The 14,186-nt window shown below is 32.4% G+C and overlaps 2 protein-coding genes across 2 annotated transcripts; both read left to right on the forward strand.

The window, feature by feature from the left end:
• Positions 1-1,308: 1,308 nt before the first annotated feature.
• Positions 1,309-4,339, forward strand: LOC141699970 (calmodulin-binding protein 60 A-like). The gene is made up of 4 exons (XM_074503754.1): positions 1,309-1,644; positions 2,286-2,440; positions 3,184-3,384; positions 3,478-4,339. Exons 1-4 carry the CDS (start codon positions 1,431-1,433, stop codon positions 3,871-3,873), a joined length of 966 nt encoding a protein of 321 aa, XP_074359855.1. The 5' UTR covers positions 1,309-1,430; the 3' UTR covers positions 3,874-4,339.
• Positions 4,340-11,863: 7,524 nt separating this feature from the next.
• Positions 11,864-13,501, forward strand: LOC141699968 (calmodulin-binding protein 60 D-like). The gene is made up of 3 exons (XM_074503753.1): positions 11,864-12,020; positions 12,411-12,514; positions 13,271-13,501. The coding sequence occupies exons 1-3, from the start codon at positions 11,864-11,866 to the stop codon at positions 13,499-13,501; spliced, it is 492 nt and encodes a 163-aa protein (XP_074359854.1).
• Positions 13,502-14,186: the final 685 nt, after the last annotated feature.

The raw sequence follows: 14,186 nt of genomic DNA on the forward strand, positions 1-14,186 counted from the left end.
TACTTAGCACAATCACACACTTGCTGCCTTGTCTATGATAAGTTTCGAACCCTGGACATCCTGTAAAGGGAGCGAGGGAAATTCCGATATAGCAAGAGGTGTTTGTTTAGTTCCATTTCTCCCCTGCAAGACTACTTGGTTCTCTACTTGGATTTCTTTAATTGATGTTTCTTGTTTTTTTCAAGGGAGAGGCTGGAGTTATTGATAGTAAGGACTATACAGCGTGTAATTGGTCCAATCATGGGGGATTTAGTTCGTAAAGTTGTGAGTCCAATTTATCTCTCATATGTGTTTTCTTGTTGCCTCCTCCGATTTAGCCTTTGAAGGAAAATAAGTAATCTTTCGCTTTGTTTGTCTACGAAAATCCGCTTGTGGCCTATTTTATCCTGGTTTGTCAAATTTTATATGTTTTTGTTTCATGAATTTGGCTTGCATATTAGGATTCTCTTACTTTATACTGTTATATTCAGTTCAGTTACAGTATACTGTTTACAGATCGTGATCTTGTCGGATTTAGTTTTAGTAGTTTGTTCTTTGTCAGGAGTTTTATGTAGTTGTTTGGGTTACATAGGTATAGTCAAAATTAGAGGATTAGGTCCAAATTGCTATTTCAATCCGCTAATCACCAACCATCAATATTTGAGGATCCTTCTAGTCAAACTTCTAATTTGGTTCAATCTGCCAATTTTTTTCTCAAATCTCTAACTTCTAAACAGGCTATATATATTAATTTATATTAAAAAGTTATGTCTTGCAAAATGTTTGAATTGTTTCTTTTAAAACCAACTTTTGATTACTATTAGTAGTTCTACTCTGTTGCATTCATCATTCATAAAAAAATTTCATTCGTGTTTCTATAAGTGTGTAAAATTCTATAACGCCCGCTAGCCCAGGTATTACATATGTACTGTTTTGCTTTTGATAATCTTAATGGCAGCAAAATAATAACATTCATGATGTATTTGTATTCAGGTGAAAGAGGAAATTGAACTGGTACAAGAGAATCTTATACGTCGCTTACAATGGTGTGGGGTATTATCGTTTTGATTCATATTTGTTTATCCTGATTTTTTTTGTCGTCATTAGCAGTGGAACCTTTAAGGTAATAGCTTAATAGCTTTCAAACTACTAAAAATTAATTTACTTTCATCCAGCAATTTAAGCAGGCAAGGGAGTACTTCTGAACCTCGATACTTGCGTCTCAAGTTCTTGGACAATGTAAAATCACCAGTCCTTACTAGCAGTAAAATTGAAGGAGAAGATGGTACCTCTATCAACTTAGCTTTAGTTGACAGCTTATCTGGAAAGGTTGTAAAATTGGACCTGAAGCTGCTGCGAAGGTTGAGATACTAGTTCTCGAGGGTGATTATGCTGGTCATGAAGGACGCAACGGGAACTTAGATGACTTCAACAATAGGGTTGTTAGAGAAATGGAAGGAAAGAAATCTGTACTTCAAGGTACTACTACTCTGAAGCTTAAAGAAGGCATCAGCAGCATTGACAATATTTCTTTCACACAGAATTCAATCTGGATGAGAAATTCGAAGTTTTGCCTTGGGGCAAGAGCCGTAAATAGTTTTCCAGGAACTACAATAGAGCCAGCAAAGACAGAATCGTTCAACCTTAAAGATAATCGCACAAAATGTGAGTACCTCAAAATTTCATAGTTACTTATTGTATAAAGTGTTGAAGATCTATGCACACATTTAACCCTCCCCCTAAATCGAATTCCATTTTTCCCGCCCATCTTTGGGGCAAAAATTTTGGCAGGGAGTCGAACTTGAGACTCCGCCAACCAGAGCTCTGAATATCATGTTAGGTAACCAATCTATCTAAAACGTTAAGGTGTTAGAGAAATGTCCTAACTTGATCTTAATTTATATTTGTAATACTCACACACATTCATATATGGAAGACTGTTGATAGGTTGAAATTATTACATGATAGTATAATATAATAAAGTAGGTGGACCGCAAAACTGAATCCTTGAAAAATATGATGGAATTTTGATTCATTTTCTGGTACAATATCGAATAAAGGTGGCCAGTGCCATAAGATTACATTTTAGTAGCTGATTACAATGAATCTACATTTTTGGCAAGAATAAGCACAATTTTGATAAGGTTTAGCCAAGACAGTTTCAAATTATACAGGCATGATTCATCTGTGTTCGTAAATTCGGTAATTGATCAGTCGGTTGAAATACTATCATAGTAACATATGTTAATTAAAACACTCTATTCTGGTCTAATTGATACCAAGAGTCTTCTAATTTATGTTTTCAGCATATGCAAAAAAAGATGTTCCATCTTTGCTTGATAAGGTATCACGGCTCAGACATATTGGTAAAGGCGGAAGCACAAAACTAAATGATCAGAGCATCTATACTGTGAAGGATCTTCTAAAACTCCTAAACACAAATCCAGAAAGACTCTATAAGGTGACATTACAATTCGCTTTCATCTTATTTCAGCAATTTTTGAGTGTATACTGTGCGCTACCATATGAATTATTGCCTATTCAATGCAAAAATTTAATAGGAAGGTAAAGAATTAAGAGACCAGAAATTGGTAAACTAAGCTCGGAAAGAGTATGCGATGAAGAAAATGGGAAAGAAGAGAGTGTTCCTTACTCGGCAGGTTCCACGAATAACAAGCATAAAAATTGCCAAATTAGAGTGGCTCATTTATCTTATTTCCTATGATTTTTCTTGTATTATTCATCTCTCTCATCCATACCCCCCTTCATTAAGTTCATTACTGTCCATTTTCCATTATTATAACTCCTAACTATTGTTTCATTAAATCGTCGCAACTATTAAAATAACTTGGTAATTTGAAAATTTTGAGAAATTTAATATCTTTTCTGATTTGTTAGAAAGAAGGCATGTACGAGGGTTCAGTTTCAATCAACTACACGAGTCACTTTTTCACATTGCAATTCTGTTAAAGTTTTAATGGACCGTGAGTATCTCGTATCACCTACAATTAGGTTAGTTCGTATCACATTGCCTGTTCCTTGTGTACTTTTGTTGTGCTTATATGTATTTATAAATGGATATCACAAACATATAGAAAAGCACAATTGATGCCTACTCTGGACTGTGGTAATGATCACAACAGATTAAAAAAAATTCTGATGCCTGTTATGGTCAATGACTCGTTATCATAAAAAAATGTGCAGATTCTTAAAGTTAGCTCTAAGATATGGGAGGAAATAACAGACCATGCGAAGACATGTCTAATTGATGAAGAAGTATACATGTACATTGATCATAATTCACAACAAAAAAGTGGAGTTGTATTTGATGTCATCGGACAGGTGAAGGGATTACTTAAGGGATCCCAGTACTTACCTATGGATATGCTATCCGATACTGAACAGGCATGTTTATCCTGTTTCTTATACACATCAATCTCTCCCTTTTTTTTATCTGTTGAGTCTAATATGTTTTATGTTATTTTTATTTTGTAACAGAAGAATGCCCAAAAATTAGTAGCAAGTGCATTTGATCGGTGGGAAGACGTAAGCAGATATGATGATGAGAACTCTTTTATGGAAAGCTTGCCTCACGAATTGGAGTCAACAATGATAGAAATTCCTAGTCCATATATCAACCAGGATTTTCTGTTCGATTTATGTGAGCAAGCAGGCATTTCATCATATGGTACCAGTACTTCCCTTACTGGTGAGGAATTTCTGCAATCCTTGAACTTCAATGAGCAACATGTACAGCTCAATCCAGAACTAAATCCTAAACTGTTATGGAAAAGGGTTATTTGTGTTATACGTGTTTCAAGGTGTTTCATGATACGAAAAAGGGTTGGATCCTTAGAAAGGGACCGTGTCAACAAAAAACAGAAGATCTCATAACATGTGTAGAAACAGAGCCTCAACTCATAGTTGCGTTGTAGTTTAATACTAGTCTCATAGGTGCTGCCGTATAAGATACGTGCAAATCAGGGGAGCAGAATGTTGGATTTCGATGCAGCAAAGGTACAGGAGAACATAGAAAACATTCTTTAGTTATGTATAGTCAAGCATGTAGGTGTTTCTCCTTACTTATAATGCAAAACCTTGGCTTAAAAGGCGAAGCTCTACCAAATATAGACTTGGTAATTAAGCATGTAGGTGTTTCTTCTTTTAAAAGAAGAATGTTGAATTCTGTAAGGCTCGTTCTTGTAGTGTTGTACATACTCATTTGTAACATAAATTGTAATTAAACTGCAAAATATGTTTGCTTTGGGTTACATTAAATATGTTTGCAAAATTTGTAACATACCAAGTTTAATGATGAACTCTGCAGAGGATTTACTCTCATTAACTCTTGTTTCTTTTATTAAGTCTTCATCAAAATGATTTGAGCGTATGTGAATAGTTTTGTAGATGAAATATTTGTATCAGATTTGTGTTTTTGTCTGGGAATTTTCTTAGTCCCCTGTTCTCTGAAGTTGTTTTATTGGCATGGGTTCTTCAGATGAAATTTTAAACGTTTGTGTTCTACTTGATTTATTATAGCAACTAGCTTATGTATCATATTTATTAAAATATGGGGGCAAAATAGTAAATTTTTTTACACGGCCGAGCTCGAACTTGAAATTACTCGGCTCATAAGGTTTACGAGTCTTGTCGAGCCGATACTATTTTTTTAATATAAATATATTTGTATATAAATATTTAATATTTCATTTATATTTTATATATTTAATAGAAGCGATTTCGAGCATAAACAATCATATTTCGAGTTTTTGTCAATATTTGGTGAAATTGATTCAAGCTTTCGACCCGAACTTGAGGCGACCGGACTATTTACGACCCGAGTTTCAAGCTTGATTTAAGATTTGGTTGAAATCGAGCTCGTGCTCGAGCTCAGACATTTTTAATCGAGTTCGAGTCTGAAAGTTTTCGACTCGGCTCGGCTTGATTTTTAGCCTTAATTGTTGTACACAACTATAAAGTTAGTATTTTGAAATGAGTTAATTACACAAGACTCGATAATTAATAAATTATTATTATATGGTAATATATTATCAGCAAGTTAATATGGTAACATAATATCAACAAGTTATTTATTTATCAGTTCTAAATTTTTTTTATAAATAAAAAAGTTATAATCACGTTGTTGTACATGAGTATAAAATTAGTATATTTTAGTAAGCTAATTACGCAAGTCTTAGAATAATTTCATTTTATATCAATATTAAATTATATAGGTTTAACCATCCAATATGAAAAAACAAATATATAACTCAGAATTTGATGTTATCAAAATATAATCAAATGGGCCTCTACCTCAATTGATTGAAGGCACATGTTTGGATATATGTATCACAGGTTCATTCTACAAGCCAACAATATTTTTTCATATTTATTCAAATACGTGCACAAAATAGTAATTTCGAATTATATGTTTCTCCTAAAAAAATTGGGCCTATCGAACTTTTTATGACCCGAGATTCGCGTTTGAAATTTAAGGTTCGGTTGAACTCGAGTTCGTGCACGAACCCGAACATTTTTAATCGAGTTTGAGCGTAACAGTTTTTGACTCGACTCGGATTGATTATACCCTTAGTTGTTACCCAAGTATAAAGTTAGTATCTCGAAGCAAGTTAATTACCGGAGTCTTGATAATTAATAAATTATTATTATACAATAAGATATTATCAACAAGTTAATATGATAATATATTATCAACAAGAAATTATTTTTTGATTTATAAATTAAAAAAATAATTATAATCCTATTGTTGCACATGAGTATAAAGTTATTATATTGTAATCAGCTAATTACCCAAGTATTTGAATAATTTTATACTGTATAAATATTGAATTATATAGGTTTAGTCATCCAAAATAAAGAAACAAGTATGTAACTCAATAGTTGATTTTATCAAAATATAATCAAATGAGCCTCTAACTCGGTTGAAGTCATATGTTTTTTAAAAGTGTGTCATGAGTTCAATTCTCCATGCCAACAATATTTTTCCATATTCATTCAAATACGAGAGCAAAATAAGAATTTCGAATTAAATATTTTCCCACGAAAGTAAGAAGTTATTTATTTAATATATCAATTAAAAAAATAATTATAACCCCGTTGTTACACATGAATATAAAATTATTTTATTGTACTCAGCTAATTACCCAGTCTTTACTCAATAGTTAATGTTATCAAAATATAAATAAATAAGTCTCTAGCTCAAGTGATTGTGGTTGAAGTCATATGCTTGTTGTAAGTATGTCATGGGTTCAATTCCTCATGCCAACAATATTTTTCCATATTTATTCAGATACGAGGGCAACATAGTAATTTCGAATTAAATGATTCCCCACAAAAGCAATGTTGCAGTATTATATATAAAATGGATAATAGATTTATAGTGCTTTTTTTGTATTCGAAAGTGCTCCGCTCTTCTTCGGTACTAGGATTCAGATAATAGGGTAGAATCAAATTATATCCTTTTATATCTTACCCAAAATTTTGATCATCTACCGTTAAAACAATCTCAACCATTGATCTGACATAATAAAAAATAGACGGTTAAGATTTTATCTTATTAAAATAAGTATATTTTTAATACAATCATAAATAAAAATGATTACATTATTTTAATATTATTTAAACAACAATTACGAATATGATTAGAGATTGAGTAACCAAAACGAACATTTTTCAGTCCTCTCCCCATCTACACTATCAAAATTCAGTTTGAGAAACTTTCAATTTTTGAGTAGAATTAGGGTTTTAATTCGATTAATTTTTTAGTGATGTTGACGATGTTGATGGATAGAGTATTGAAAAGCAAGCAATTTGGTTACTCAAGCTTTAACAACTCGTACTGTCACTCGTATAAGAGTGTATAAGAGTTTGGAGTTGTTTTTTAATAGATACCGCACCTCCTAAATTTGAGCAATGTCTTAGAGCATCTCCAATAAACTCTTTAAACATGCTATTAAGTCGAAAAATAAGGAGTATGACTCAAAATGAAGCTCCAAGAGACTCTTAGTAGGGATGTACGCGGTTAGGTTTGGTGCGATTGGGAGGTCAAAATTACACCAAACCGCATAGAGCGGTTTTCTTAAATCTCCGACCTCAGTCGCATTTACGGTTGCGGTTAATCGCGACTTTTTTAACCGTGCGGTTGCGGTTGGTACGGATCGACTTGCGGTTCAACCATCGACTAATACGATAAATGACAAATAAAAATATTTTATTATAATTATACTTATCAAATCTTAGAAATTTGTAAAAATAAAATGTATTACAAGATTACAAGTGGTTATTACAAATTATATATGGCTGTTTCTGCGTTTGATGATATATATTATATCCCAAAACCCCAAACTTTTTATATTTTAATTCTTATATATGGTTGTTTTTGCGTTTGATGATATATATTATATTATATTATATATAGCGGTTTGCGGTTGCGGTTCGACTTTTGCGATTATTTAAAAATCAAATTCGCAGTCAATCCACGGATATATGGTTTCTGTAATTTCAATTCACATTCGAGACGCATTTTGCGGTTATCTGCAAAGAGCGGTGCGATTGTGAGTAGTGCGAGCAATTTGTGCGATTGAGCGGATTACATGTACAACCCTAACTCTTAGAGTATTTTTAAAATCTAAGAGTCTCTTTTCTCTCCTCTCTTTTAAGAGCAACTAATAGCTCTTAACTTATATTTTATTAATAAAATTTGAATACCTACCAATTATTATACAACCTTTGGTCATGGTGGAATTGATTTATTAATAAATTATGAATAAAGAGCTAATAAAAAAGTACCGTTGGAGTTTGACACATTAACCTATGTAATAACTTGTTAATAGTCATTTTTTTAATATTATTTTGAAGAATAAGTTAGGAGCCTCTTGGAGATGCTCTTATGCGTTTCTTGGACAAAATCATACTGGAGAATTACATTATACACCCTTAAAAAATCAATTTTTGTATTATCCCCTCATAAATAACAGTTGACATACTCCTTTTTAAAACCCAATTTAACTTCTTTTTTGTCTAATCCCGTTAATTATTTAATCCAAATTATATTATTCTACAAATATTTTACTTGAAGAAAAAAGATGAACTATATTGTAGAAAACAAATTCAAAGCCAAACACTTGAAATACCGTTCAATATTTATATTTCATTATACTTTGTTGCATTACATAAGTTTGCGTTAACTTCGTTTGTAAACTGCATGAGTAAATTACATTTTGTGCATCTCCATTTTAAATAACGATATTTCAATCTTATAAAAAAGTATGTACATAAAATGCACTTTACTCGTCCACTTTCTTAGGTTTAATCCTTTGACCGAATTAACCAATTTTTGACCTGAATCGATGGATTTTTGACTGATTTAAAAAAAAAGAAGTACTCTGACCTGATATCCGATTAATTGAAACGGGGCGCATCTGAATTCCGATTAATTGAGACGAGGTTGTTCGAACTCCCATAAATCATTAAATTTTTAGAACATCGGATTCATATAAAATATAATTTTACAACTTAAATTTTTACTCATAAATTATGAAAATAAGTTATAAAATTATATAACTCTTAAAATCCGTACTAAATAAATGGGTCGGGCCGACAAAACAACATAATGGACATAGAGAATAACCACAAATGGGCTGGGTTGATGAAGCATAGAAAATACCACATGTGGATGTGGTAGAAAATTATTGTAGTATGAAAAAATTATTGTAGTATGAAAAAATTATTGTCAAGCACTTTTACTATGTGGGATTGCAAACTTGCAGTAGATTATTGTCACGACTATCTATAGGTGGCATCTGCTCTTTTTTCAAGGGAGAATGGGGAGGTATTACTGGTCACGACTATCATAATTATGAAGTTGTGAGTCCAAAATTCCAATTTCTTTGGATGTGTTTTCTGTTAGTTTGCTCAATAATTATTTAAATATAATTTTTTTTATTTTTCTTATTTTCTAGAGTTCTCCCTATTGGTGTTTAGACTAATAAAATATGAGAGAAAAATATAGAGAACCAGTGAATAAAATGAGATGCATGTTTTTGTATTATTCCTAATAATCATTTAAAAAAAATCAAATAATTTTGAATTATTCTCAACACTTCCTTATAATTCAAAATTAAAAATTCTAAATTCTAAAATTAATTCGATGATGTTGTACTTCCCACCATCACCATTGTTGTTGGAGCACTTTTCTCCATAATTTCTTTTTGAAGCCCTTCTCCCCACAGTCTCATTCGGAGCCCTTCTCTCCACAGTTTGATGCACTTCTCACCAATAACGTACAAATTGGAGTATTTTTTTCAATATCAAAATAGTTCTTCATCAAATATTTGTGTCTTCTTGACACTTTCTTCCGTCTTATCTCCACAATACTTTGTTCCAACAATCTTTTTCTTCATGCCCATTCTTCTTACAATGACCACATTGAGTAAATTTTATTTCTTACTTTCGAGTTTTTGCCAAAAAAGCTCCTTCAACCGTTATTTCAGTTTCCTTGTTTCTCATCGCTCTTCTTTGTTCTTGGGCTTGCAGAGAATTAATTAGCTCGGACAAAGATAATGCACTTGTATCTTTTGAATCTTCAAGAGATGAAAGTTTTGACTCAAACCTTTCGGACAAACTCACAAACAGCTTCTCTACAATTTTGCTATCAGGTACGTCTTCTCCCATCAGCCACATTTTATTAACAACACCCATCAAATTATCATAATAATCTTGTATAGTATCTTTTTCTTTCATGGTTTAAGTCTCAAGATCCCTTTCGAGATTTAAAACTTGCATCCTCTTTATTCTTGTGTTAACATCATACAATTCTTTTAGCTTATTCCAAGTCTCTTTTCTTGTTTCACAAGTCATGATTCTTGTGAAAATCGATTCTGACAGAGCCGTATGAATAATTGATAAAACCCTTGGACCCTTACTTGACTCATTTTCGTGAAACTTGATTTGATTCAGAGTAGAATTTTTTGTAAGAGGTTGTATCTTCCTCTCACTTTCCTCCCATGTCCATAATCCCAAACCTTTTAAATAAGTTTTCATCTTAACAATCCATACTTGATAATTTTCATTATTAAAAAATGGAGAAAGATTATATGTTTGATTTGAAGACATGACTATGTTATATCACATACCCTTAAGATCAATAAGGCTCCGATACCACTGTCGATGTTTAGACTAATAAAAGAAGAGAGAAAAATATAGAGAAGCAGTGAACAAAATGAGATGCATGTTTCTATATCATTCCTAATAATAATTTTAAAAAATAGTTCAAATAATTTTGAATTATTCTCAACGCTCCCCCAAAATGTTTAATTATTTGGATGTGTTTTCATGTTTAATTATTTGGATGTGTTTTCTGTTGGGGCGTTTATTAATATATACTTGACTTGTAAATTGTCCCGATTATCGATTTTTATAATAGTTTTGTATACATAAATTACAAAATAAAGTAGAGAGAGAAAAATGAAACTTTGTGAATATATTGGTTAAGGGTGAGATGGGGTTCTTTATAAATAAAAACTCAATGATTTGAGAAGTAAAATTATCTTTAAGCATTATTTTACCGCTTCTTGTTTAAACGTTGATTTATAAGCTAATATAAGGAGTTTCTAAAGATGCTCATGATTAATTTTATTTTGAGAGGGATATAGATTCTTTACTTTATTGTGTTATTAATGGTTTATTTAGCGATTGTTGCAAGCCTGTTTTTTCAAAATGTAATCTTGTTTGAATGGAGTTTATGTTTTTGTTTGAATCACAACATTAGGTTCCTCTGAGTGGAACTAAATATCTTTTTTTCCCATCTAACTTTAACTTTAAACCAGAGCAGGTATAGTAACATAGGTATATCCCGAGTATCTCCGCGATAAGTTGGGTTTGAGCAGTAGATGTAATATATGCAGATATTATCGAGACTGTTTCTATGAAAATTATGACTTTTGAAATACTGTGAAAGGTTTTTAAGATATTGAAATTTTTGCAAATTTTTTGAGGAGGTGCAAAATTGAATGTTAAGAAACTATGAGGCCCCTGCGGACCGTGATTTTTGCAAGGTCCTCTTTCATATTTAATTTATTTTCTTCGTAATTTATATTAAAACATAAATCGTCTAATATATTAAGAAACATGAAGCTCAAAATTCATTCCTCACATATTTCAGGTATTAAATATTAATAACTATTTCTTTCAATTGAATTATTTTAGCTCGGGATTTTAATGTTCACAATTTTGACCATTAGATCTTTATAAGAATCTCTTGACTTTATCTGCTATATCCTACCTCTGATCTTCCTAGAACTAAGTGGTCCATTTTCAGGTTAAGTTCTACCCTATGTCAAATACTTATATGAACACATGTTTATTCGAGAATCATACAGTATCTATCTACAACTTTAAATTGCTATATGAAACCCTTGTATTTCATCTAAACTGTTTTGCATATTATGAATATCACTATAGCAGCCTAATAATCCCATTCATGATGTATTATGAATCATACATGAATTGGAGAAAGCGAATCCCCTGCATTACACACCATGGTACGTACTAGTACCATCAAATTTAAAGACTCACGCACACATGCTTCCACTAAAGCATGTTTATACTAAATATTTTATCATTTTCATCCAGCATTTGTAGACAAATGAATGCTTATGATCCACGACGCTTGCGTCTCATGTTCTTGCAAAAGGGTCAGTTCCCCAGTCCTCACTAGCTGTAAAATTAAACGAGAAGGAGGTAACTCTATCCAGTTAGTTTTAGTTGACAACCTTACTGGAGAGGTTGTAAAAAATGGACCTGAAGCATTCAACAGAGGTTGAGATACTGGTTCTTAAGGGTCAACAATAGGATTGTTAGTAAAATGGAAGGAAAGACATCTGTGCTTCAAGGTACTACTACACTGAAGCTAAAAGAAGGCATCAACAGCATTGATAATCTTTCTTTCACACAGAATTCAGGAACTACAATAGAGCCAGGGAAGACAGAATCCTTCGACCTTAAAGATCATCGAGTAACATGTGAGTACCTTAAAAGTTCATAATCACTTTAATTGTCAAGTTTTGCACATCTATCATCAATACACACACACACACATCCCTACATGGAAGCCAGTTGACGGGTTCAATTAACTACATGACTGGCCTAATATAATGAAGTAGTTGGAAGGTAGAACTGTATCCTCAACAACTATAAAGTAGTTCTATTCAACTTCTGGCTCAATATTGAATAATGGTGGTCAGATCACCAGATTAATTTCTAGCAGCTGATTACAAGTGAATCCACATTTCTTGACAACAAGCACAACTTTGATAAGGTTCATTTGAGACGGTTGCTGTGCTAGTCAGGTCTAGACTTTCTGATTTATATTTTGCGCATGATCTATCAGTTGTGGTAATTAATGTTTCCAGCATATGCGAAGAAAGAAGTTCCATCTTTGGATGATAAAGTGTCGCAGCTTAAACATGTTGGCAAAGAGAAAAAAAAATGTCTGGAGACTGGAGGCATCAAAACTGTGGGGGGATTTTCTAGTAGTCTTCAACACGAATCCACAAAAATTTCAAACGGTAAATTTGACATAATCTGTCATTTATTTCAGCTCTATGATTACAAATGTACAATACGAAAATTAATTAAAAGACTCTATGATTACAAATGTACAATAAGAAAATTAATTAAAAGACCAAATTATTAAACTGAGCTGGGAAAAAATATGAGATGAGAATAAGGGTTAAGGATATGAGATAAATTAAAACATTTCAACATGATATAAAATCTTGGAAGATTTGATCAAGTATCTGTTTCTGTTTTGTGTTCTGTTTTGTTAACATGTACAAGGGTTAAGTATCCACATTTTTGTTGTGCTTGCTATGACCAAAAAACTGATGCCTGATCCAACATGTTAAATGTCTAATGAAACAACAAAACATGTATTGCAGAATATATATTACAGGACATGTATCACTCTACTTAGTACTCCAATTAGGAGTACCCCACAAAGAAAAATCAATTTTATTTATCTATGAGCTTTTAGACTATGATTTAGAACAATAAATTAGTTTATTAGTAGGGACATCAAGCATCTTGTCATCAAGACAGTTTATTATTTTTGTGATTAATGTCTGGTTGTTCTTCCCCTTCTCGTCCTAGAGTAGTCTAATTAAAGTGCAATCAGATCTCAAAAACCAATAATGCTGCCTCTGATTATGATCACAACTACAGATAACATAATTGTGTGATGCTTGCTATGACCATAAAAATTTGTGTGCAGATACTTAAAGTTGGCCCCAAGAAATGGGAGGAAATAACAGACCATGCAAAAACATGCATAATCAACGGCAAGGTTCACGTTTACATCAGTCCCGATTCAAAACAAATGTGTGGAGTTGTATTTGATGCTATAGGACAATTAAAGGGATCACTTAAGGAATCTCAGAATTCTAGTCAATATATCACCTGGGATTCTCCGTTGTTCGATATGTGGGAGCAAGCAAGTCAATAAGGTTCTTCTGAACTAAACCTCCAGGATTATGATGAGAAATTTCTGCATTTTATGACCTTCAGTGATCAAATTGAAAGGCTCATCAGCCCAGAATTAAAGCCTAAATGTTCACGGTTTATTATCTGGTGTTTCAAGATGGCTTGTGATAAGGAGAAAGCTTGGATCCTTGAAAAATGATCGAGTTAACAAAAAACAGAAGATCTTATAACAGGCGCAGAAACTCTCAACTCATAGTTGATAATTAATACCCGTCACATTGGTACCACCGCTGATGAAGATACGTGCAGGTTCAGGGGAGCAGAATGTTGGGTTTTCATGCAGCAACAGTACAGAAGATCTTAGAAAGCATTCCTTTGTTTCATAATTTTTGTATATTAGTATATATACTGTAGTGTGTAGCTGTTTCTCCAAAATCATGACACAATTTTCAGATCTTTATATTATAGATGCAGCTCTTTAACTTTGAATTTGAGTTGTTTGTACAAGGCTTGCTTTTTTACATGTTCATTTGCAGATTTAACTAATAATTGCTATAAGAGTATAGTGTATCAACCGATAAATCACTTCCAATATTTACACATTTAAATTAAATTAAGAACCCTCCACCCTCCTCCTTTATCCGGGCTTGGGACCGGCTGTGTCAGTGACATAGGCAGAGTTACCCTACCCCCCCTCCCTCCCCAAA

The sequence above is a fragment of the Apium graveolens genome, unplaced genomic scaffold (genome assembly GCF_009905375.1).
Source record: "Apium graveolens cultivar Ventura unplaced genomic scaffold, ASM990537v1 ctg1584, whole genome shotgun sequence".
Taxonomy (NCBI): Eukaryota; Viridiplantae; Streptophyta; class Magnoliopsida; order Apiales; family Apiaceae; genus Apium; species Apium graveolens.